The sequence below is a fragment of the Phocoena phocoena genome, chromosome 5 (genome assembly GCF_963924675.1).
Source record: "Phocoena phocoena chromosome 5, mPhoPho1.1, whole genome shotgun sequence".
Taxonomy (NCBI): Eukaryota; Metazoa; Chordata; class Mammalia; order Artiodactyla; family Phocoenidae; genus Phocoena; species Phocoena phocoena.
Window position 1 is genome coordinate 87802624 of NC_089223.1, and position 27072 is coordinate 87829695.

General features: G+C 45.6%; 1 protein-coding gene across 1 annotated transcript; it reads left to right on the forward strand.

Annotated features, from left to right (window-relative positions):
• Nucleotides 1-72: 72 nt before the first annotated feature.
• On the forward strand, nt 73-27072 carry LGI2 (leucine rich repeat LGI family member 2). The gene is made up of 8 exons (XM_065877880.1): nt 73-269; nt 2193-2264; nt 3251-3322; nt 5309-5380; nt 10476-10547; nt 11240-11409; nt 17592-17756; nt 25895-27072. The coding sequence occupies exons 1-8, from the start codon at nt 73-75 to the stop codon at nt 26710-26712; spliced, it is 1638 nt and encodes a 545-aa protein (XP_065733952.1). The 3' UTR covers nt 26713-27072.

Consider the following 27072-nt stretch of genomic DNA (forward strand, 5'->3'; position numbering starts at 1 on the left):
GCAGCGGCGCGGAGTCCGAGCGCGCGGCGCGGCAGCGGGGTTCGCGGCCGGGGCGGGGACCGGGGACGCGGCATGGCGCTGCGGCGGGGCGGCGGCGGGGCGCCGGGACGGCTGCTGTTGCTGCTGGGAGCCGCGTGCCTGATCCCGCCGAGCGCGCAGGTGAGGCGGCTGGCGCGCTGCCCCGCCACTTGCAGCTGTACCAAGGAGTCCATCATCTGCGTGGGCTCCTCCTGGGTGCCCAGGATCGTGCCGGGCGACATCAGCTCCCTGTGAGTGAGTGGGACCCCGGCAGCCCCTGCCCCGTCCTGCCCCACCCGGCGCCCGCCGCCGCCCGGGAGTTGCCTCTGGCGCCGGGACAGCGCGACCCTGACCCCACTTCCCAGCCCCTTCCTTTGCGTTTGGGTTGGGGCGCGCGGTGGGACGTGGGTTGGAGTCTCGGGCGCCGGGGGAGGATGAGGGGAGCCCGAGATCCAGAGTCTGGGAAGCCAGACAAGTCCCTGAGCCAGTGTTTCTCAAAGTCTGGCCGGCGGGCCACCTGCATCAGATCCACCTGGGGGGCCTTGTGCCAATGCAGATTCTGGGGCCCGCACCGAATGATGCAGGGTCTGAGAGAGGAGCCTTGGAGTCTGCGTTTGGCCTCCCCAGGTGATTCTGGGGCGCATTAAAGTTTGAGAGGATGTGTGTTGGGGGTGGGAAGGTTGTGTGGGGGGCTTGTGTATGCAGCCGAGCATGACTGGAGCGCTTGCAGAGGGATGAGGCCTCACTGTCCCTCCTGAGGTCTGGGGCTGTGGTTTACACGATGCCCTCCTCTGGACCTGTCCACACTGCAGGTGGGGCAGTACCTGGGAGAAGGCATGTCACCTCTAGAAGTGGAGATGCCACCGCATGTGGCCCGGAAGAGGGAAGCACAGAGGACCTGGCGGCGCATTGGGGAATGTGGGCATCCAGCCCAGAGGGCAAGTGCTGGGAGTCAGCCGGACTCCTTTCCCTGAGCTCATGAGGGCTTCTTGCCCCCCTCCTCACCGCGCGTTGTGCTGGCTGCTTGTTCAGTGCTGGAGGAACGGACAGGAAAGGGCTTCCCATTATTGGTCCACCTGCTCAGGGGCTTTCAGCCTGGCCTCACACAGCCACTCAAACCACATGGCCAGCTCTCATAATGGCTGGGGAAGGGGCTACTGGGCAATATCTTCACTGCCGGGAAATGTTTCCTGCTGAAATGACTCCCACATCCAGGCCGAGGTGCTGGGTGATGCCCAGTCCGTCGTAGAGGCAGGGATTCCCATGGGGGAGCGGGGGTTGCTCTCACTTGCTCTTGCGCTCCACTTCCGTGTCTCCACCCCAGGCAAGGCGCTGGAGCCTGGACCCAGGAGTGAAGGGCTTCCTGTTTGCATTTATAGGCAGTCAGAAGAGTCTGGCTGAGCAGAAACAGAGGGCCCGTTGGACGCCTAATATTGCTAAGTCGGGTGACATGGAGCATTCCAGAAATGAGAATTCCCCTGGTTAAATCCCTTAGACCAGCAGCTGCTTAACGGACCTGCATATTAACTGAAATAATTCTGAAATGATGTATTGAGGTCCTACTGCGGCCAAAAAGGATAGGGGCCCTGGTGGCTAAAATAGTCAGGTTCCTTGTTCTGATTGGCCGTTAACTCTGGCAGATGGCATGGCCTCCCACCACACATTCAAGTTCAGGTGTCTCTGGGTTGTTTCCCAAGGCTTTCACGGTGCATTTAATCAGAAGTGCTCTGAGCGACTTTCAGAGATGTGCTCCCAAGGGGAACGCTTAATCCTACCCTTGAGTTTCGTCGGCCAACACTAATGCTGTGTCTACACGAACAGAATCATGGGCAGAGGTGAAGGAATTATCCGTCTTCAGCTAGGGCCTCCTGTAGTTAAGAAAAGGAAGTGAGGGGTTATTGATATAAACCGGCTGAGATGATGTCTATGCAAGGAGCTAGACTGATAGTAACGGTTTCTATTATTCAGTCCAGTTTTCCTGTTGATCCAGTTCATTGGAAAATGGCTGGACTCATCTTGTTCGTACCCCTGAGAAGACCCTGGCCAACCATTTGAAGCCTCCTTCCTGAGTGGAGGAGTTTAAAGCACAGGTAGAGGATAAGGCCTCTCGTCCATCTTGCCCGGCACTTCCTCAAAGCAACCTAGTCCTTGTTTTGTTCCTCTCTTGCCCGTAGGAGCCTGGTAAATGGAACGTTCTCGGAAATCAAGGACCGAATGTTTTCTCATCTGCCTTCCCTGCAGCTGCTGTGAGTATGGGAAGTCCTCTCTGGAGATGGCTCTCCTGGAGGTGCGGTCCTGGGAAGAGCCGTCTCTGTCTCTTGGGTATCAGTCCTTCCCAAGCTACCCAAGCTCCACAAGTAAACTGTGGCTGGCTCTTAGTGTTTACTTGCCCTGTTGTGTCCCTACTGAGCTGAGTCCCCAGCGCGCAGTGTCCTTTCCTTCTTTCAGCACATGTTTTGCTCAAGGACTTTATTTATTTATTTATTTTAACATCTTTATTGGAGTATAATTGCTTTACATTGTTGTGTTAGTTTTTGCTTTATAACAAAATGAATCAGCTATATGTATACGTACATCCCCATATCCCCTCCTTCTTGCGTCTCCCTCCCACCCTCCCTATCCCACCCCTCTAGGTGGACACAAAGCACCGAGCTGATCTCCCTGTGCTATGTGGCTACTTCCCACTAGCTATCTGTTTCACATTTGGTAGTGTATATATGTCCATGCCTCTCTCTCACTTCTTCCCAGCTTACCCTTTCCCCTCCCCATGTCTTCAAGTCCATTCTCTACATCTGCATCTTTATTCCTGTCAAGGACTTTACTGTAGATGCCGTCGCCCATATCCAGCAACTGGGGACATGATTACATTGAATTATGACCTGAATTTCACCTAAACGTACCATTTCCCAAACACCTCACTTTAAAAGAGAGCCTCCATTTTTAACCTCTAAATGTTATTATGGAAATAGGAGCTCTCAGGTCATATTTACTGAGACCCGTAGGGAAGAAAGGTGAAATAATGGGGGTGACCAGAAAATCTGGCCAAAGAGAATCCACTTGCCATTGTCCATCAGTGTCTGAGTCAGGTCGCACACCGAATGGGCCAGTTTTACACTGAGAAGAGCCCGTGTTTGCCCACAGATCAGAACATAACAAAAGAAACAGAAATGGCTTCACTCCGTGACTCAAATTTTACACTTCTGCATTGAAACCTAATGTCTCTTATTTTCAGATTGCTGAATTCTAACTCATTCACAGTCATCCGGGATGATGCTTTTGCTGGACTTTTTCATCTTGAATACCTGTAAGTTTTGTGCTTTGTGTATTTGCTGAGCGTTTGGTATGTCAGTGGAATGGCTGTATTGCTTTCCAAGCTGGAACAGCATCTCTTAGAGAGCTTAAGTGTGGAGAAAATTCAGAAAACCCCATTCTGTTTTCAGCGCTGACCTTTTATAGTTTACTTGTGTATAAACATGCTGAGACAGGAGGAGGCTGGAGACAAAGAGGGGGAAAGGAAACAAAGAAGGAAAGATATTCATTCATTCTCTGCTGACATTTAATTTGTCATGTCATAAGCACAATTGGAAATTATATTGGATATTTTTACCTCTCAAAGCTAGACATGGATTTGCTGATCAGCCAGAAATGAAGCTGAAGGATTCTGAGGGTTACATACTTTTAAGAAAGTCACCCTATTTGGGGATACAGCTTCACGTTTTTAGTTTACCTGTCCTATATCCCGTTTGCAGTGTCTCCTGTGAGCTGCAGCTGAGGGTCTAATTTTTTTTTTCTCCTTTAAAATAAAGGTTATTTTTCCCTTTTCAGTTGTGCATTTCCCCCCCCCCCCCGCCCCCCCCCAGCAATGCCTGGCTCTGATTTCTGCCTCTTCACACTTTCAGGTAGTCTTTTTTTCCCCTTGAGTTCTTCCACCCTTGTCTTCTGTCACTTTGTAATAATATTAATCCTGCTATCAGATGGGATTTCCTTACCTAGCATTCAGGGGGATTTTTAAAATCCATGTCTCTGCTTTCTTATCTGAGGTTAACAGGTAGATGTTGGAATTCTAAATACATCCTGGGTCTAAGAAAGCTCTCTGCTGATTTCCTGTCCTCAGGAAAGATGTCTCTGGAGAAATTGTTTCTTCAGAGGATACATAATACGGGTACTCTCATAATACTTGATAGTCTGGGTAACCTGGGAAGAGTGGTCACGCTGAAGTGCTAGGCCAACTAGGTTCTATCAGAGCACATCAACAGCCGATGGAGGTGGTGAACAAAGAACCATCCATTCTCTCTTTCAAGCAGTACATCTTCCTGTCAAGGTTACTGAGGAGGAAGTTCGCTTCTCAGCTTATACTGAAGTCTATTACTGAACAGACCCCTGATTTAAAAAAAAACAAACCAGGCACCGGATCATTCTGAGTGTACGAATCAAGAACTGTTTCACTAACGAAAAACATCATGTTGCAAAGTCTCCCTTGGACCATCTCATCAGAGACTTTCTTACATTTGAAGAAATGCGATGCCGTAAACGAAAATTTAGTTCTCTGTGGCCCTAGGGAATAGTCCTAGTGCATTCACTTCATGTATTCCCCATTTTAAAGCATGGCTGGAGTTATTACTGCAAGGTCCTGTGTGCAAGCCCTAAGACATCTTAGCACAGAGAAAGAAGTGTGGCCCATGCTCAACTTCCTTATACTCTCTATTTCCAAGTAGCCTAGAGATCTTGAGAATATCCTTGCCTTGTCACCCACTTGTTCAGAGGTGACACTGTGTAGGACATGATGAACTCAAGTTTGCCGGAAGCCAAGCTTAATGGAATTCTCCCTGGGCAAAGACTTTAATATGAAGAGGTAAAACAATGGGCTCCCCTCAAGGGGCAATGATGTTAACAGAAGTATTATAGCCAGGCACTGTGAAATGTAAGAAGGTTGGAGGGGGGAAGATGTCTGGAAGCGTTCCAGTCTTGTGGAATTTGAGAATATCTTGCCTTTGTGTAGGGCTTTCTCCTCCTTTTTCCCCCAAGATGTTTTTACCCATGCTGCCAATCCTGACTTTGAAGACTTCCAGGCTGCTTCTGGAAGGAGTGCAAAAAGCACCCTTGTGTGGAGGCACTCTTGCACACACACCCAGCTCCCACTTGGAATCTGGTATAGCTGACCGAGCCTTTGGAGATGAATTTCTGAAATTTATAAATGCTTTTAGATTTCATTCTGAAAGCATCGCAGTATCGTTTTTTCGAGATATTAAGCAGAGAAAATTCAGTTTAATTATATGGCTGTTCTCCTTAGGTTCATTGAAGGGAACAAAATAGAAACCATTTCAAGAAACGCCTTCCGTGGCCTTCGTGACCTGACTCACCTGTAAGTCCTGTGAAAAGTGTTGTAAGCCCTATTTAATGTGTAGAGTGAGGGTCACTTCCCAGTGCCTCTCTCTTTCTTGACTGTTTTCTACATATTGTGATAGCTTCTGAGGGAAACTCATTGCCAGATTGCCCGAGCGGTTTCCGTATTGTCGATCAGACACCAGCCCATTGTGATCACTCACACACTTGGCTTTCTTATCTTCTCCGTCCTCCTGAATTGCCGTTACGGTCCACATGACTGCATGTGACAGGAGCGCTCTGAGCTGGGAGTGATGGACGAGGTGGGAAGGAATGGAACATGTATCATATACCTACTCTGTGCCAGGCCCTGGGCTGAGTGCTCACTAAGCCTTCTCTCTTTATATTTCACCATAATCTGTGAGTCCCCATTGTACAGATTTGGGAACTGAGGCTTACCTGACTCATTGAAGAATGTTTGCTGAATGGAGGATCAACATTAGGATGAAGTAGAATAGAGACATTTTTGTGGTTCCTTTAATTTGGATGCAAATAGCTTTTCTTTTTTTTATGTTGGATTAATCTGTGGTTTAAGCTAAGCTCTCTGGGTTCTTTAATAGCTTTCTGGAGGAAAAAATTAAACAAATTGATTTGAATTGGCATATCAAATAAAGCAAGCACACACACTTAGCAAATTTAGAAAACTGGAAGAATAGTGCCTGTGCTTATGAAAATGTGGACATCGTCATTGTCTTGGCAGGAGCAATTTATTAACCATTTGCACGCTAGAAACTTTGTGTTTGAGTAGGATAACATAGGATAACATATCCCATCTCCATAGTCAGCTTATCTGTGGTAAAAAGACAATTGGGGAAGTTAGAGGGCTTTGAGTAGGGGTATTAGGCAGGGTGGCAATACCTCCAGGGTGTGTAGCCGAAACCGATACGACATCTAAGGAGATAATCATTCACATCAGACCCTGATAGAGGCAAAGGTGTCTGTCAGTAGGCTCAGGAAGCACCTGATTCTGGAATGCTACCGATCAGAAGTCCTGCCTAAGTTACAGCTTGTAGAGTAAGGAGATGAGGGAGTGGAAATGGGAGTCTCTCAATATCTGGAGCAGCACAGCCGATCCTGGACAACATCAGACTCTTATTGGCATCATTCCTCCATGTTTTCTGTCCTTGCTATAAAAGTCTTGAGTGTTTTTTCAGATTCAACCTAGATGCCAAATCCCCACGTTCTTGTAGGGGCGAAGACAATGGGCTTTGAGTCACAATAGACTCGAGTGCAAATCTCAAGGCCACCATTTGTTAGTATCGCTTAGCCTTTTTCGAGCCTCACTTTTCTCATCCTTAAAAATGGGGATGATTATACAGACCTCATAAGATTGTCGCACGTAGTGGGTTAGTGCTTGCTTGCAAATCATCCGGCCCATTATCCACGGTAAATGTTCAAGGTCTGGTTGGCATTGTTATCATCATCATCATCGTCATCGTTCACAACAACAGCATCATTCCCTCCCTCCGCTAATGAAGAAGCCTCAGTTTTTTCCAGGGACTGCTGAGTAGCCTTGGCAGTTTGGGTGGCTAGACAGGGTGCGCTAGGAAGACAACTGTGGGGGTCTGGAGAAGAACAGCTGTGGCAAGACAAATCCAGTTCCCAGAAGTCAGGAATGAAGGGCTTTGTTTTTGAGCAAAGGCTCTGGGCAGATTATACGCCTAAAGTAAAGCCCGTGTGACTGGTTGAGTTCGCCCAGATGTCAACTTTCATCCGACCAGTTGGCTATGGGTCCTTGGCCTGAAAACAGATGTAAATATGCGGGTATTGTGCATATGTATTTGCATATCTTTGTGCATGTGGGCCCTTGGGTACATGGACTTCTATTCATGTGTGCACATAACTGTGTGTGTGTGCTCACACATTTGCACGTACAGCCATATGCTGTGTATCACCCATATGTGTGCAAGAGGCACCTCCTTGTCTGTGTGACATGCAGGGGGCACACACACAGGGAACAAAGGAGCCCTTTGTTTGGGTCCAGAGCGCATCTGATGCATTAGAGGAGATGTAAGCCCATCCAGCGTGTGTTCCCATCCCACAGTCAAGCCTATGGGGCCCGCCTCCCCTCAGCTCTCCAGCTCCTTTCCCTGAATGTGCCCACAACACTGGGCTCTCAGGGCACCCCTCTGCACACCCAATTCACCCCATTACTGGGCCTTTCCCTTACATTCTTTCCCTTGCCCAGGATACGGTTTCTTCTGCCCATGATCTCCTGGAATCCACCTTTTCCTTCACAGTCCAGATTAAGTTCTGTCTTTTCCTTGGAGCCATTCCTGATCTCCCCTCCACACCTCTTGCAGCCCTCCTAGCTGATTCCACACAACAGGCACTTTGCTGTAGACACTGGCCATATTGGTTGGTGCCCTTTCACGGATGTTAGTTTCATCTCCCCAGCTGTGTTGAAAGCTCCCTGAGGGCAGGGCCCCTGCTGATCTTCCATTAGTTCTGCTCTTCCCCCAGGGTCTCACACAGGGCTAAGCCAGCAGGACATTCTTTCTGATTCACTGACTGACCAATGAGTTACTAAGCTGGGTTTTCCATATGTGCTCTACTGCAGGGCAAGTCTTAGGGCTTTTAAAGTTGACTCCTCTGGGCTGGAGATGTACCGTAGTCATAAAAACATTTAATACACTGTTGAAAGAATGAACTGATCCTCCCAGCCCACCCCATCCCCCCTTTTTGGTAAACTTCTAAGCAAGGAGAACACATCAGTTCTCTAAAGTTCACTCCTGTGCTTAAGGAAGTGACTATCTGGAAGTTGCTTAAGTATCTGCTTTGTACCTTTATGAACTTTTCCAACACCTGCAAACTCACATCCATAGGTAAAGAAACATAGATCAGGTTTCAAAGCATTGAAGGAGCAGTGCCAATCTGTAACTAAAATCTAGGACATTTGTTTTCCAGCCGTCCCACAAAGCCCAAGGGGCCAGTTGCTGTTAAGTAGTTTTAGAAATGAAGTGCCATGAACTTGTACACAAAATGAAGTGGAAAGTGAGATGTTATGCACGGAGTCTGGGCGGGGTAGGGGTGGACAGTCCATCTAAATAATTCAGCTTTCTGAAATCTAAAGTGAACACTTGGAACAGTTACTAAACATACAGCTTTTTCTCTTTTGGCCTTGACCATTCCGTATATGCTTATCACTTCAATCCAATGCATTTCAATTCACTAAAAATGTTTCGCTAAACTAGTTACCTTTAATTAGCTAAAAATATTGTACTTTACTTTCCAGAAAAAGTGACTAGCAGCCAGAAAAAAAAAAAAAAAAACTGTCTCCTTTTTAAATTTCAAGAAACTACTTCTAGAGAATGTTCAGTCTGATGACAGTCTGTAGTCTATAATCTACAGTCTGTAGTTACGATTTCAATCTGTTCAGCCTGTTTTCCAACATGTTTAAAATTGTACCAATAAATCATTTAGGAAAGGAAGGTAAAATAATACATGAAATTGTATTTTAATCCATTCGTGGTTAACTGGATGGGAAAAGACATAATTTAGAAACTGTAGGTCTCCCTGTATTCCGTTGCTCTCACTCAGCAAGAATGTTTGGATTTAAAATGGGCACAAACTTTCTACCCTAGTTGACTCTAAGGAGGAGGACCCTTTCGTTCCTACTTCTGGGATGGGTCGTTATGATGCTACAAAAGATTAATTTCATATATATTTTTAAAGAGGTTGGTGCTGAATTACCTACATGTGGATTATCATTTCTATGTTTTGCTGTTTGTATACTCAAATGTATAAAAGAAAACAAAAGTAAGCTTCGGTTTTTTGGCTGACTCACATGAGGGCATGATGCCTGGGAGAAATCAGACTTGATGTAAGTCATTTCAACACCTATCATCTTTCCACGTCAGCAGCCCAGCACCACGTACATTCACCTTCAGCAGGATGATGACAGGGCACTGCATAATCCTGAATCATCAGAGAAAGCGTTGATGATGTTTGTTCAAGTCTGCTTCCTGGAGATGGGGGGTAGATTAGGACATTTTAGAAAGATCTCCAACACTAAGAGCAAAAATACAAAATATGGTTTCTGGTCAACCTTAATTAATGAGAAAATGAAATTGATCACAATCAGTCATTCCCTAAACATTGTGGTTCACTGAGATTTTCTATTATCATTAGTGTTAGAGCTGAGATTCTTTATGTAAAAGAATATTTACATAAAGTAAATACTATTTTTTAATAGTCACAAGTAATAAAGTTCACTTAGATGCCCCATGAGGGAACTTCTTAGGATAAGACTGTACATCTATCTTTTTATCATTCTCATTTTAGTGCTTAAATCATCCATTCAGAAAGACTTTACTGAGTACCTGCTATGTGCCAGGCACTGTTCTAGATGCAAGGGATACAGATGTGGACAGACAAAAATCTCTGTCCTCATGTTGCTTATGTATAGGGAGAATACAGAGTCAGTAAACAAATAGATAGATAATTAATATATATTGTATGCTAAGTGACAGTAGTGCAGTGGAGATCAACAGGGCACGGAAAGGAGTTGTGTAGAGATCAGGGAAGGTGGTGAAAGTGGAGGACAGACCTAAAGGAGGTGATGGATGGACCACACCTAGGGTGAGGGCGTCAGGCAGATGAACACCGAGTTCAGAGAACTTGAGCTGGGAGTGTGACTAGCCTGTGTGAGCAATAGCAAAGGAACCAGTGTGGGTGATCTGAATCATCAGAGATTCAGTCCCACAGGTAAGTGGGAATGGAGGTAACTAGACAATGGAGGGCCTTGGGTGCCATCAAAGGGACTTTGACTTTTATTCTGAGAAACGTGAGATGCCATCTGAGGATTATTAACGTGTATCAAGAGCTTAATAAATGCTTGTTTTAAAAACAAAACAAGAAAACGGACATTGTATGCTCCAGCATCTATAATGTTATCTTTGTTTAACTAAACTCATTTCTTTATCTCAGTATCAATGACCAAAGCCAGAAATTGAACTACCTTTTGCTAAAGAGGTTTAGAACTCTGTTTTAAATCACTTGCTTTATTTAAGGGACTTCAGAGGGATAGGACATGAAGATAATAACCACATTAAAATGTGACTTTTTTGTTCTAGTTCTTTGGCCAATAATCACATAAAAGCACTCCCAAGGGATGTCTTCAGTGATTTAGACTCTCTGATTGAACTGTAAGTAATGAAAATTAAGTTTATGTGTGCTTGTCTTGAAATCCCCTATACTGCATTTTTTGTGTGTTGTACCTAAAAATCTATGACAAAGTAGCGAATACTGGGAAACAGCATATAGTTTGTATTGTGTTAGCTTTGCCATATACTTAGTAGCATTAGGCCAATGGTAATTCGGTATGCTGGGTCGGGTGCGGGGGGGGGGGGGGGGGGGGCTTCCTTTCTCCCAGAGAGCAGTAACGTATCCATCTGCATTATCTTCTAGTGCTTGTCACTCCTTGCTGGGCAAAGTTTAACAAGATCTTAAAGTTTCAATTGTGTTTGTCAAAACTATCTTCCTGTAATGTCCTGTTTTTGCTTGTGAGAACCTCTGCTGGGTGGTGTTCTTCTGTCACCCCTCCCCCATTTCCACCATGGCGTGGTGACAGTTTCAAGAGGATTTGGAAAAACGGTGCTGTGTCAACTCTGAGCACTCTCTGCGTGCTATACGGTTAAAATCATGGGCACTGAAGAGTGTTAAATAAAGTAGTGGTACGTAAAAGACATCGGATGTATTAAATACAAAATTTAAAAAAAATTCCATTGGGGGAGTTATTAAATATGTCAGGATATCAGGATTTCTGGAGTTTCATGTTAGGGCCAAAATATTTCCGACATGTCTGTTTCTCTGTGTCTGTGTTTGTTTTGTTTTTTAGAGATTTAAGGGGCAATAAGTTTGAATGTGACTGCAAAGCCAAGTGGTTGTATCTGTGGTTGAAGATGACAAATTCCACTGTTTCTGATGTCCTGTGTATCGGTCCACCAGAATATCAGGAAAAGAAGCTGAATGACGTGACCAGCTTTGACTACGAATGCACAACTACAGGTATTCAGAACCTCTATCATCCAAGTCTGATATTTAGAATAACCCTTTGTTTTTCTTTTAGACTGTCAACAGGGAGTGGGGAAACATGGGGGTAAAAGTTTTCTATCAAAATTATTTTAGGGGAAATTTAAGCATTCTCAAAGAAATGATTTGATGTGGCAAGGAAAATATCTCAACAGTTTGGAAGGATTTTTGTTAACTGCACTGGCTTTACTTTTGATTCTTTTTGATTCTCTACAAAATTCAAATTTGTCTAAAGATTTTTTTTTTTTTTAAGCTCAAAGGTGAGTTTGGCATGAGAACATTTTCAAAGCAGTCTAGGTTTCATATAAAGACAGTACAGAGAGACCTAAGTCACTGTTCTCTTGATTGAATTCTATGAAATTTATAGGACATTTAACTAATAAACACCAGACTTTAAAATTTATAAATTGCTTTTGTAGTTCCATGTAAAATGAGATAGCTAGGCATCTTAGTCAATGGCAAAGTAGGAATATAAGTTAACAAGTAGTTATCAAAAGGAAAAATTCACATTGAGGAAAAAAATGTCAAGAAAGTTTGATTTTGTTTTCCAGAGTCTGCCTCAGAGTTTCAGTTTATACATTTTCAGGTTATAAGATAAAGCTAAAATCTAACTGCCTCAACTGTCATATCTTGTAGAGAGCCCAAGAATATCTCCATATGAAAGGCTTAGGTGGAGTTTCTATAGCTTCTAAAAGCCAGATTTTAAAGGAGAGTGGATCAATCCACAGTATGAAACCTGCTTACCGGACTTATAAAAATAAACACTTAGGCTGAGAGTTGGTATCTACAAAGCCTCAAGTCATGTCAGTAGGAGTAGCAGAAAAGAGAACTCAGTAAATAGTTATGGAAACTCAAAAGACAAAAAAACTCTAAGAACAAAATATCACATTTAGGTTAGTCCTACTGCTACCCCCTGATCTAATAAACAAACAAACTCAAAAGTAAAAATTATTTCTTGATAACTTTGTAAATAAGGGACCTGACAAGTTCTGTTCTTTTCTCAGAGGAAACCTGAAGTCTTACGGAAATGCCCTTGTCTTTCATCACTGAACAGGGACTTATTCAGCTGTGTAATTGGCAGGTGCCCTTTAGCCAGCTGAGGCCACTGGGGGGTTATTTATTGTACTGTAGAGCAGTGCAATCTATCAGAGGTCACGGTCAGTGACCTTTGCACCAAAAGGTGGCATTCAAGGCCATGCCCTGTGAAATGTGAAACCCCAGCTCGCTGGGGCGCCTCTCTGCCTCTTCTCATTTTTCTGGAGAGTTCTCTAAACCCCATGCTGAAGTGAGCAGCTTTTCCATTGTTCTCTTCACTCCCGGTCCTAGTGTGTGACAACGTTGCCAATCTCAGAGAGAAATGGCTTGGACTATAGAGGGCCTTGGAAACTAGGAGTTTGTCCTAAACCCAGAATCTCTGGGGCAGCATGAGCCCCTTAACACATTTGGGGGCATTCTCTTATACATATTTATCTTTGCTAACAAGCTTTTTGCTAAAATTTAGGAAGTCAGCCCCCCCACCCCACCTGGAAACAGGGAGAAGATGATTCTGTCTTTGCTCTTGTTTTATCCCTTTAAGGCTCATGAACAGATGAGCTCTCACCCACGGTGTCTTCCATCACGAAAAAATCGTGCCACCAAGTTGTGACCCCCTCCCCCCAAATATAGTCCCTGACTTGTAAGAACTAGGTCGATAAAGTATGAGTTTTGGGGGTTCCTATCTTCTGGCTCAGATCAAGCCTCACACGCTGGTGCTCTTTTTAAGGCCAGGGAGGAGATAGGTGAGGATGGATGGAAGTTGGAAAGCCAAGTCTAAGACTCATGGTACCATTACCACATCCTCACTCGAGTTTGGGGAAGAAGCACATTTTCTGAGTGCACTGTTTTCCTCTTAGCTTGGGGTTTTAGCAAAGGAGTAAATTTTTCCGGTAGATGTCTCACCTTGTTCTTCCCAGGGAGAGGAGGGTACATTACCATCCTGTTCCTCAGCACCGGGGTGTAACTAACACCACAAAGCCACCCCTGGCGGGTTTCAGCTTTAATCAGTCCCTCCATAACCCTCCGCTTCAAATCTATTTTTAACCACCTCAAAAACCCGTTACCTACTCAGATTTCCCCATGTTAGGTGGATAATTCACTAAATTCCTTAAGAGGGAGTGAATTTTGTATCCTAATTGTCCCGTTAGTTTCCCCATTTCAGGGCTGATGAAAATGCAGAGGGAAATAATGCATTAATGTGCAGTTTCTCTCCCAATAGGATCAGCATCATGTATAATTTATTTTCTGCAAGTGCTATAAATAGGTATGTAAAAGTCTGTTGATTCCAGTGGGAACAAGGCCTAAATTGTAAGAGTCCCACTGACATCATGAACTTAATCCAATGTGAATGGAAGTGGAAGTGCTTTTTGCAGAGAAGGCCATTAATACTTTAACACCAGTAAATTCAGCGTGTGGATTGTTTGAGATCTTTCCACAATGAATGTGCTTTTGTCGTTTGTGAGAAATAACTTCCGATGGTGATGGGGAAGATGTTTAAATTCCCCGAGTCCTCTCCCCCATTCACACAAACACACATTCATCAATCATATTGTTTCACCGGTTTCTTCCCTTCTTCCTTCTTTCTCTTCTCCTCCTTTTTTTTGGACAGAAGCAGCGAAGGGGGAGAAGGAGTGTCCTATTAAGAATTAGATTTATAACTCGAATGATTTAACAGTCTGTGCTGTGCCAGATAGCCAGTATATAGAAAATATTATGAAACCAATGTTTGGGGGAAATCAATGAAAATAGGACCATGAAAGGCTAGATTTGTAAAATGCTCTCTATATTTCTTTTAAAAATAAAATTAAAATTCTGGAATTTTTTTAAAATAAAAAACTGAAACTTTTGGGTCTGCACTTTAAACGGCCTGCATTTTTAAGCTCACAAGTGCTTGAGAATTCAGAGTGTAGTCAGGAAGCTCTGAACGCAAGCAGAGGGGGTTATAAAGCACCAGGAGTGTTGGGAACCTTGGGCAGACTTGGATGAGGCGAGGCAACCAGAGATGCTGGAGGAGGTTATAGACGTCTCGGTGGTAATTAGAAGAACGCAGCTGTATTCTCTGAGTCCTCTTCTACCTCCAGGAAAGAAAGCAGACCGTGACTGCTTCCATTTCCCTTTTCCCATTTACCAGCCTGTGAACACGGAAGCCTTTTGCAGGGTTTTCCGACTTCTACACTGGGGCCACCGGGGCCCACAGGAATGAACCAGGGGTTTTTCAGGTTTTAGTCTTTGACCAAGCAACGCTGGTATTTTGGGGGACTTGATAGGGGAGGGGGAACTAGGATCCATGGTGACTCTGCCCTAAGTCTTCACGCAGGCAGCTTCACGCTGTCACTGTTACGCATGTAGACCTCCTGAGGGATCACCGCAGCCGAGGCTGGGCGCTAACACTTAATCCTCAGTCTCCTATTCGGCCTCTACAGAAACCTTGTGAAATAGACGTTGCCCTCATTTTACTCCTGGGGAACCTGAGGCTCTTGCCCGAGCTCCTGGAGCTGCAAGTGCAGGCCGGGTAGAAACCAGTCTGTCTCACCTGCCCCAGCTCTTCCGAATGTTCCAGAAGGGGCGGGTACCTCCTCCACTCCTGCCGACTGTCCCCACTGTCCCTCGGCCACCTCTTGCTGTCGGGGGCAGAGGCAGCCTCCTCTTTGCTTCTCCCTCTTCTCCCTGTACCTGCAAGGGTCCTTCATTCAGCCCCGTCCTCTCCCACCACAGTCAGGGGCGAGGCCAGCCCTCCCACACTCGCCAAGCCAGCAAGCATTTACTCAGCAGCTCCTGTCCACTGAGAACGAGAGGGGCCCCTCCAAAAGGTAGCATGTATTGAGCACGCACCTTGTGCAAAGCACTGTTCTACGTGAGTATGGATTCAACAGACGACTAAGAAACTGAGGCAGAGAGAGGTTGAGTAACTTCCCTAAAGTCACTCAGCAAAAAGGCAGAGTCAGCGCTCCGGCATTTTATCTTAGATGCCATTAAAATGAACACTGTCCCCAAGAGATGGCCCAGTAGTGACCAGGACAGTGGAGGGGGACTGTCCTTGCTTGGATCTCAACTCCATATTTATCGGTCGCCTACTGTGTGCTGAGCCTGAGGTCGGCATGTCCACCACATTACCTAGTCTGTTCCTGCCATCGAGCTTGGATCATTGCCCCCATACTGCAGATGAGTAAACCGAGGCCTTGTAAGGGGAGGTGCACACGCAGCCCAGGGATTCAAACACAGGGAGTGGTTTCAGGTGGTCTGACTCCAAGCACAGCGCTCTTTCCAGTGCCTCACGCCGCCCTTACTCCTCAGCTTTACCTTCTGCCCGCTGACGGGCACCTGCTCTTCCGGCCCCGGCTCCACGCTTCCCACCTTAACACTCACTCAGCAGCTCTGCCCCCTTACCTGCCTCTAGTCCTTTTGCACTGGCCCTCCTTACTCACTACCTGGTACCTGCCCTTTTAATGCCTTTCTCAGTTGACATTTTTTTTTTTTTTTTTTTTTTTTTTGCGGTACGCAGGCCTTTCACTGTTGTGGCCTCTCCCGTTGCAGAGCATAGGCTCTGGACGCGCAGGCTCAGCGGCCATGGCTCACGGGCCCAGCCGCTCCGTGGCATGTGGGATCTTCCCGGACCGGGGCACGAACCCGTGTCCTCTGCATCGGCAGGCGGACTCTCAACCACTGTGCCACCAGGGAAGCCCTCAGTTGACATCTTTCATGAGGTTTCTGAGTCAATTATTTCTTGAGTGGCTGCTGTGGGCTTGTGTCATTGGAGCTCTGAGAAGTGTAGGACCTTCCTTAGGAAGCCCTTGGTTCAGGAGACACACCACGCTGGCTGTGTGTCCATGGCCGGGCACACACGCTCTCTGAGCTTCAGCTTGTGGCTCTGAGATCTCTCCCATTTCTTCAAATCTGACCCTGATGTCTCTATGTTGGAGACTAAATCCTAGTAAATAATAATATGTAAACAACATTGCCTGATTATGAGTCCAGCAAGTTAGGAAGGGTCCCTGATTGGACTGGTCAGGGCAGCTTTGCAAGAGGAGATGGGACTTCAGTGGGCATGGATAAGGATTGGGTGGGGGAAGAGGTGGGCAAAGCCAGGATTTTCTCATAGGAACTACTTTTCTAAGCCAGACGTCCACCCTCAGTTTACCCTGGGCACTTTTAGCCTGCTAAGAAGCAGTGCACCCTGAAAGATCTCTGGCCAAAGAAATAACTTAAACTTTATTAGTATTTTGTTTTTTTTAAAAAACTTCCTTCTTCATTGTTTCTCTAGCTACTGCACACACTAACCGTTCTTGCATCCGAGGGCATGCTAACCCTGTTTCTTGGTAAGACTGTACATTCCGTACCAAGATTTCACAGAGTGAGTCATTGTAGCTCAGGGAGCGACACAGATGATGGGTATTGACTTGCCACTAAGTGTAAGAGCAGAATGCGTGCTTAAATAGGATGGCGTCTATATTGCTGGAAAGTCTAATAGATCTCCTGTAACTGCTCCCTGGGCTGCAGAGCAGTACCCAGATCCCAGGCACAGCCGTACTTAGCACTGCTACCAGTCCAGTAACCAGTAAACACACCTAGGTTAACTTCCCCGCACGGTGGGCTTTAGAAACCTCCAAGAACCCGTCAAAGAGTTTGGTTGGGTTTCCAAAACTGCAGTGTGCCCTTTGGGGAATTTACTTTTAGTTTTCTTTACTACCTGGACTCTTCTGAGAGAGCTAAAAAGAACAGCATTCCCCAAAGGAATCTGACCACAGCAGCCCTTCTTCATAGAGTAAATTTCACCATAGTTTCAGGAATGTTGCCCTGCAGTATCCTTTCTGTCCTGTCTTTCTGAAAGCCAGGTCTCACCAAATTTGTTTAAAACTTGGAGATCCTCTAGCCAGACTTGTGAGCTATTTATCTCAGGGAAGCTGTATTAGAAGCTGTGCGTTCAGTCTGCTATTTCTGCACAAGCCAGAACTCTCTGGACTCATCCAGAGTGAAACATGCCATGATGTGTGTTGCTTCTCTCCTGCCCTCCCCGCTCCCCAGTCCTCTTTGGAACTGATGAGAGAAAGGATAGAAGGGGAATGGCGGTCCATAATGCCCACAGGAGAGCTCATGGAGACTTTTTTTTAAACACCCCTTCCCAGATTTTGTTGTTCATCAGACTCTGCCCTACCAGTCGGTTTCAGTGGATACGTTCAACTCCAAGAATGATGTGTACGTGGCCATCGCTCAGCCCAGCATGGAGAACTGCATGGTGCTGGAGTGGGACCACATCGAAATGAATTTCCGGAGCTATGACAATATTACAGGTGTGTTATGGCTTTGACTGGATGTACTGACCTCATTTCAGCGTGGCCTAAAGCCCGGGAGAGAAGAAATGTTCTCTGTTAGCCCGAGAGGGAGCTTGGCTCTCTGGCTTGGTTTGATTTGGGAACACATTCCAGCCCACCCTCTTTGCTCCAACTTTTTCTGGACATGGTCAGTTATTGGTGAGAGCAGAAACCTTAGGTGGTGATTCTATTTATTGTTGGTGATCCTTTTGTAAAGGGAGAGGGTGATGGGGGCCTGTGGCAGGAAGCATTTTCCTGAAATGGTGAGAAGTCACTCCCAGAATCCCTTGATTTTAAGCAGTTATGACAGCCTCAGACTGCATGAGCGTTTTAGCAGCTAAATGAATACTTTGACTTTTTTTTTTTCGGTACGCGGGCCTCTCACTGTTGTGGCCTCTCCCGTTGTGGAGCACAGGCTCCGGACGCGCAGGCTCAGCGGCCATGGCTCACGGGCCCAGCTGCTCTGCGGCATGTGGGATCCTCCCGGACCGGGGCACGAACCCGTGTCCCCCGCGTCGGCAGGTGGACTCTCAACCACTGCGCCACCAGGGAAGCCCGAATCCTTTGACTTTTGTAAGCTCTTAACTAATAGGCTAATGCACACACACACGCACACACACACATGCTCACGTACACATATGCACACGCTCATGAACCCACACACACTACAGCTGTTTCTATTGCCCCCTTGCGAAGTTCTGGTGATCACTACTTCCTTTTAATAAGTACGTACAAAATAAGCATAAATGGCTTCCTAATTCAAGCCTTTGGGATAAGACTTAGAGCTTCATTTGGGGCCATCATTGAATCCCAGTGTCTTAGCGCTACTAAAAATGGACTGTCTACTTGCTTTTTAAATCAGTGGATAAAGTCAAAACAATCTTTCAAAGACGTCTCATTTATCAAAGTGCAATCTGATACTAATACTGACTTTACAGACAGCACCACGTGGCCTGACTCTTGCCTCACGTGAGGGTTTCCTTCAGTGATTCCTTCTCTGGTTCGAGCAGCGTCTTGCTGGGGCAGAGAGAAGCGTATCCAGGTAGCATTTGCAGATACGGAGGTTCTGGCCTTGCAGCAGGTGCAGGGATGCAGGGAGAGCATCGTTCACCCTCGGGGAGCAGCCCGGAGAGGTCTGTGAGACGTAGATCCTGACGCTCCGACGTGCCATCTGGCCTCCCAGTGCTGAGCCCACATTCCTGGGAGCAGCCCCGCTCGCTCCAAGCGCAGACTCAGCACAGAGCAGTGCAGGTGAACCTGTGGAAGGAGCCCAGGCCTCAGGACCCTAAAGCTGGTCCGTGTTAGAGGAAACGAGGTGAGAGAGGAACTCACCACCCGCATGGTTTTTTGCTTCCATCTTTTCTCTGACCTGGAAGGTCGGTGAGGGCTGAATGAGCAGGCCCCTCTGCCTTCTCTCCTCCCTCTCACATGAGGAGGTGGGAGCAGAGGGAAGCCGTGCTCTCGTGCAGGCAGTTCTGAGGCCGGTGCTTGTTGCCCGTGCTGGCTGTGGGCTTGCAGAGAGCCAGGTTCGGGTTAATCTCCTTGGGGCTCACGACAGCTGTATGAGGTGTTATTGCGGGTTCCCTGCCTGTAGGTAGAGGACAAGCGACCTCTCTTCAAGAGAGAGGAGGCATATGAACTATAAAGAGCTCAGGTTTTGAAAACCTATGAACATGGATTCTACTCCTGACTCTGCCATGTGCTAGGAAGTAGCTGTGGCCTTTGAGCCTCTGTTTTCTCATGGGTGAAATGGGCAGGAGATGTACCTTCCATGGATGTTGTGAGAACTGGATGAGTGCCAGGCACAGAGAAGGCAGTTCTTTTTTTTTTTTAAAGTGTTTCCTCTTTCTCTCTCTCTTTTTTTTTTAATTTATTTATTTTAGGCTGCGTTCAGTCTTCATTGCTGCGCGTGGGCTTCCTCTAGTTGCGGAGAGCTGGGGCTGCTCTTTGTTGCAGTGCGCAGGCTTCTCATTGCGGTGGCTTCTCTTGTTGCGGAGCACGGGCTCTAGAGCACAGGCTCGGTAGTTGTGGCACATGGGTTTAATGGCTCTGTGGCATGTGGGATCTTCCCGGACCAGGGCTTGAACCTGTGTCCCCTGCATTGGCAAGCAGATTCTTAACCACTGCACCACCAGGGAAGTCCCAAGCAGGCAGTTCTTAATGCTGGCTTCCTCCTTACCTTTCCGAAAGAAGAGATGTAGGCTCAGGCACGTTGAATCACTCCACTGTTACTTCCAAGGCAGAGCCCGGGACCTGTCACTGCTGCATGCCACCCTTTCCTTCTCCCAGGTTGACCTTGGTAGGAGGCGACAGCATTGCCCTCCACCTGCCCTTCCTACATGCAGCAGCTGGTCACACCCCTAGGTTCATCAAGTCATTCATTCATTGTTTTCACTTGTTCCCAAAGATTTCTTGAGTGCTTCTCTGAGCCAGGCCCAGTCTAGGTGCTGGGGCCATAGCAGTAAACAAGTCACAAGAAAACCTCCACCCTCAAGGAGTCTGTGTTATAACGGGAGGGAGAGAGACAATAAAATAAGACAAATAATTGTAATACATACAACACATTAGATGACAGCGTGCTAAGAAGGGAAAAGGTGGCAGGGAGGAAAGATTTGAAGTGTTGGCATGAGAGGACTGAAATTTTAGGTAGAGTGTCTGGTAGAGGCCTCGTTAAGAAGGTGTTTGAATAAAACTTGTGGGACATGAGGGCTTGATGCACATGGAGAGTGGGAACAGCGGGGAGAACATTCCAGACAGGGAAGAGTGAGTGCAGCAGTCCAGAGGCAGGAGGGTATTTTTCCTGTTGGATGAACGGGCAGGTGGCTGGTTTGGCTTGGACAGAATGATCCGGGGGCAGTTGTAGGAGACGAAGTCAGAGAGGTAAGAGGGCTGATCATGGGGGCCTTGCAGGTCCTACGAAGGACTTGGGCTTTTACCTTTGTGCAGAGGTCAGCCAGGCTGCATAGAAGATGCAGGTGCCTGCTACAGAATGCTGGGTTGTGTCCAGCTGCTGGGCTGAGAGTAGTCCGTGTGTGGGGAGGGGACCAAAGTGGAATCAGAGCAAGCAGTTGAGAGGCTATTGCAAGGATTCAGGCAAGTGCTAATGGCCTGGACCCAGCGGAGGCCGCAGAGCTGCGGGTAGGAAGTGGTCAGTGAGAGCAGAGTGGGTGTGGCCAGAGCCAGGGCTGGAGCTTACTGGTTTCCAGGGATCCCTTGGCCTCTGAGTGTTGAAGTCTGAATCTTCTGAGAGGTGGGCAGCTGGACATGCAGCCCACTGGGATCCTCTTCACAGCCAAGCCCAAGAAGTGAGCTACAAAATTGTGTTCGTTAAGTTTATGAACTCCAACGTCACACTAGTTTTTCATAAATCTGTCTCTAGATCTTTCTAGCCGGTGACCTTGGCCAAGTTTTAATTTCCATGAGCCCCTTTCATCTGTAAAGTGGGAATTCCATCTGTAAAATGGTATCATCATAGTATTGGGCCCATGGGAATTTAACTGGGTAGCTTATGTAACACTTAGCATGGGGCCTGGCATATAGTAAGTTCTCACCAAGTGTTGGGATATCAGTTGCGGATAAAAAAATAGATATTTGATTATTATGCCTTGCTACCACCGCTAGGGAAATCCACCAGGTTTGGATCTTTTACTCTTCTTAATTCATGAAAGCACACAGATTTCATACATCAGGGTCCCAACACACATTTCCGAATACCTATTGCCAAATTCCTGTCACACTGATTTCTGATCACATCTTACAATTCAACCACCTCTCTTTTGTTTCTCCCTTCACCTGGGTTTCCAGGCTCAAATGCAGCCTCCTACAGGAAGCATTTCTTGATGAACGGATTGGAATGAAGTCTGCCTTCTCTGCTCCCTTATTACATGAATTTCCATTAAACACAAATCTCGTCACATAATTTTTCACTTAGAGGAAGGCAACTCACATTTACATACTCAGTGATTTATAAGCTGTTTCTTTCGTCAGCTACACAACCTCATAATGTGTACTTATTGTCTCTATTTTATAGTGAAAAAAAAAATAGGAGCAGCCCTCCTTCTCCCATAGACCCTAATTCTTTGACTTCAATAAAATTGTCTCCACAACTTTCAAAAGCATAGGAGTGCCAGGACCAGCAGAGCATGGCCTGAGGGAGGCTGGGAAAGAGGGTGGTTACAGAAGTAGGGGCCTTGCTCGCTCTGTGGAGGAAAGAGTGTGGCTTGCTGGAATTCAGCCTGGTGTGAAGGAAAGCCCTGCAGCTCACACGAGCTGGGCAGATGACAAATGGATGAGCAAGGGCACAGCCCCAGAACCACTTGCCTCGAACAAGACCAAGGTAAACGTGGACCGTTCTCTCCTCATGGGGCTGTGCATGCCTCATTTATCATCTCGTTTGATCACAGGGTGATCCCAGAGTCAGCAAGAGCTGGGCAGGATTTTCTCCATCCATGGCCGGCAAGTCTGGGGCTCCGAGGAATGGGCGGGACACATGCTTCCCCCTCTGTGGCCCTGCTGGGCATTGTGCAAAAGGGACACCCATCCTCTGGCGAGAGAGGGAGACCCAGGGTCATGAGCCGCCCCCCGCCACCGCCAAGTTTTGCTCCTTTTTTCTCTCTACATCTCTTCTCACCTCTCCTGCTTTTGGTTAATTTTGTTTGCCTTTTGATTTCTGCCCATTAAGTATGTTGCAGCATCTCTCCTCCTAGACTAAAACACATATTCACACACACACACACACACACACACACACACGAGGATTTCTGCTGCTGCTGACAACTCCATAAGCTACAACTCCACAGGCTACACCAGGAAAGAGGATGCTTTATGGAGCATCTCCAAGAAAGGAATTCTTTCTTTCTCACACGGCCCCTCAGCTGAGACCAGTAGAGCTGCAGGATGCTTCTGGGTAGAAGGGACCTACGTAGCCAGGGACTCAGGGGGAGCATGTACCTCAGTTAGTGCTGTCAGGGGGAGTCAGTGCAGTTTCTGAGGAGCAGTTTGGTAGTTTAAACCCAGAAGCCTTTACAATGTGCACGATGTCTACCCCGCAATCTCTCCATTTAAGAACACTGCCAGATGGTTTTCAAACACAGATTTCTCTACAGGGAAGCCTATTACTTACAATAATGAAAAACTGGAAATAAGTGCAATGTCCAGCAGTCGGGGATTAAATAAAATATGGTGCCTCCATGCAATGGAATACCATGTAGTGTTAAAAAATCAAGTTGTAGAAGACGCAATAACATGGGAAAATGTTCACAACATAGTGGTCAAGGGAAAAAAGCAGGTTATAAAAAAATCTATGTATACTATAAGCCCAGATCTATTTTTAAAAGGCACATGTGGATATGTGCAGAGATTGGCAATTAAAGAAATATATCAAGATATTAAATGTTATTTCAGCATTTGCAGTTCAAGTGATTTTGATTTTCTTCTTTGTACTTTTTGGTACATTGGTGGTGGAGTGTAGACTGGAGCCAGACTACCTGGATTTGGATTCCAGGCTTTATCACATTGTAGCTGTGTGACCTTGTATAAGTTACTTAACTTCTCTGTGCCTTTATAAAGCGGGGTACAAAATTAAGTGTATGCTAAGTATATAATAAGCATGTAAAGTGCTTAGTATAGCGCCTTTATGTGTTACCTATTATTATTTTCAGAATTTGCTTTGATGAACATTAAAAACCTTTATACTCAGAAAAAATGCAATAATTAGTTTTAAACAAAGGAAAGGGACCAGATTCTTGCAGGAAAGCCAAAGCAGTGGAAGAGAAAAGTAAATACCACCCAAAAATCCACCAACCGTCTGCCCCCAATGTTAATACTGAGGACAGAAATTGGGTAATTATCCTTGTAATTTACAGACCAAATTCACTTTGGTCCAAACTGCCTAGAAAATTAGGGGAAAGAAATAACTTTTAATTGAATGACCTAGATGATGGGCCAATACTCTTTGAGATGTGGGTGGTCTTATTGCTGTCTGGCTGGAACGGTGTGGGTGGGGGGTCTGGGTGCAGATAGGGAGAAGGTGATGGGAGGTGACCCAGACAGGGGAGTCAACGACTGAAAATGTTACCCTTTTCCTGCAAAGTTCTGGTTTGGTGCTGCCTGAGCTAGATCATTCAGATCATGGCTCGTGATCTCAATTGCCTCAATGATCCAATAATGAGAGTGACTAGTTATTGATCACTTCCTGTGTGTGCAAGCTCTGTACTAAAAACCCTGACCGTGAAATTTCTCAGGTAGTCTTTACAGCGGCTGTGTAAGGTCAGGGCTGGCAGCATCCTTAGTCTCATCTGGTAGGGGAGGAGCCTGAGCACAGGGAGTTGAGGGAACTGCCACAGGGTCAGAAAGCTTATGAGGTGCTGGGCCGTGTGGTCTAGAGTCACAAGGTTTAACACCGGTCTGCTCTGCCTCCGCTCAGCTTCAGAAATCAGAAAAGGTCAAACGTCCTCAAGAGCTCCCATTACATTTTTTTTTTCCTGCCTCTAAGTCCTGACTCCTAGCTTTTTACCCCCCAAGAGAAGAAACCCGTTTAAATGCCTCATTCTCTCCTATGGAGTCGGGAATAGCATGTAGACAATTCGCTTGGTGTCTTAGTGAATTTCCTGAATTATACACCTGCCTCTAAAGATGCCAGAGGCCCAGGTGACCAACACTTACCTATTTCGATGGAGGTACTTTTAAAACTATTTGTTTTAATTGTGGGGAAATATACATAACATAACATTTACCGTCTTAACTGTGTTTATGTGTGGTTCAATAAATGCATCAATCCCCGGAGCTCTTCATCTTGAAAAACTGAAACTCGGTACCCATTAAACTGTAATTCCCCATTCTCCCCTCCTCTCAGACCCTGGCAACCACCCTTCTGCTTTCTATCTCTATGAATCTGACACCTCTAGGTACCTCATATGAGTGGAATCATACACTATGTGTCTTTTTGTGACTGCTTATATCACTTAGCATAATGTCTTCAACATTCATCCATGACACAGCATGTGTTGGAATTTCCTTCCTTTTTAAGGTGTAACAATAATCCATTGTGTGTATAAACCACATTTTGTTTATCCATTCATCCATCAGTGGACACTTGGGTTGTTTCCACCTTTTGGCTATTGTGAATAATGCTGCTGTGAACACGGCGTACACATATCTCTTCAAAAGCCTGCTTTCAGTTCTCTGGGTACAGACCCAGAAGTGGAATTGCTGGATCATATGGTAATTCTTTGTTAAATTTTCTGATGAATCGCCATACTGTTTTCCACAGTGGCTGAACATGTTATATTTCTCACCAGCAGTTCATAAGGCTTCCAGTTTCACTGTGGACGGGCATTTTTTTTTTTTAACCTAAAGATTTTATTATTGTTTTGTACCAATTAGATTTACATAAAGATTTATCCTTTTCATTCTCTTGATTAAACGCAAAAAATATTCTGATTGTTTAATATATTATTATTCAATACAGTTAATTTACCTAAAGAAATTTTTGTTATATATAGTTTAGATTTACATAAATAAATATTTACCCTGTTCATTGTTCTTTGTTATTTCTTTTTTTAAAAAAATGAACTATAGTTGATTTACAATATTGTGTTAGTTTCAGGCGTACAGCAAAGTGATTCCGTTTTATATATATATGTGTGTGTGTGTATATATATATTTTTTCCATTATATTTTATGGAAATATATATATATATATTTATATATATATATACTATATATATATAATATATATATATATATTTTTTCCATTATATATTTCCAATATATTTTCCATTATATTCCAGATTATTTTCCATTATAGATTATTATAAGGTATTGGATATAGTTCCCTGTGCCATGCAGTAGGTCCTTGTTGTTTATCTGTTTTACATATAGTAGTGTGTATCTGTTAACCTCATACTCCCGATTTATCCACCCCCTTTCCCCTTTGGTAACCATAAGTTTACTTTCTATGTCTGTGAGTCTGTTTCTGTTTTATAAATAAGTTCACTTGTTTTCTTTTTAGATTCCACATATAAGTGGTATCATATAATATTTGTCTTTCTCTGACTCTGGACGAGTGTTTCTCACGGTGGCTGCCCTAACCCCATCTCCCCTCTTCTGGAGCGCAGGTCAGTCCATCGTGGGCTGTAAGGCCATCCTCATCGATGACCAGGTCTTTGTGGTGGTGGCCCAGCTCTTCGGTGGCTCCCACATTTACAGATACGACGAGAGCTGGACCAAGTTTGTCAAATTCCAGGACATAGAAGTCTCTCGCATTTCCAAGCCCAACGACATCGAGCTGTTTCAGATCGAGGACGAGACGTTCTTTGTCATCGCAGACAGCTCCAAAGCTGGTCTGTCGACCGTGTATAAATGGAACAGCAAAGGATTCTACTCGTACCAGTCTCTGCACGAGTGGTTCAGGGACACGGATGCCGAGTTTGTTGAAATAGACGGCAAATCACACCTGATCCTCTCCAGCCGCTCCCAGGTCCCCATCATCCTCCAGTGGAATAAAAGCTCTAAGAAGTTTGTCCCGTACAGCGACATCCCCAACATGGAGGATGTGCTGGCCGTGAAGAGCTTCAGGATGCAGAACGCCCTCTACCTTTCCCTCACCCGCTTCATCGGGGACTCTAGGGTCATGAGGTGGAATAGTAAGCAGTTTGTGGAGATCCAGGCTCTCCCATCCCGGGGGGCCATGACCCTGCAGCCTTTTTCTTTTAAAGAGAATCACTACCTGGCCCTGGGGAGTGACTATACGTTCTCCCAGATATACCAGTGGGATAAAGAGAAGCAGCTCTTCAAAAAATTTAAGGAGATTTATGTGCAGGCGCCTCGTTCCTTCACAGCCGTCTCCACTGACAGGAGAGATTTCTTTTTTGCATCCAGTTTCAAAGGGAAAACAAAGATTTTTGAACACATAGTTGTTGACTTAAGTTTGTGAAGGTGTGATTGGTGAATGTAAAAGACGCGTAGCTTTAGCTGTCACAGGAGAGGACCAAGGGGGAAAAAAGAATCCAGGTTCACAGGTCTGAAATTACAAATGCACTGGGGAAATAGAAGTTTTCAAACTTTTAGAACTCATATTTTAATCAGGGATTGCATTTATTGGCTAACTGCATGACATGTCCATTCTCCCACTTAAAAGCACATCTGAAAGCCTGTAATTACTGAGAAAAGAGTCCAACGTTAAGTCTCACCATCTAGGGAAACAATGCGCCTTTTTTTCTTTTTAATGAGGAAGGAGAAAATCGGATAAGATGGGACAGCTCTTCTAACGAAATAAAAACAAAAAAAGACCAAA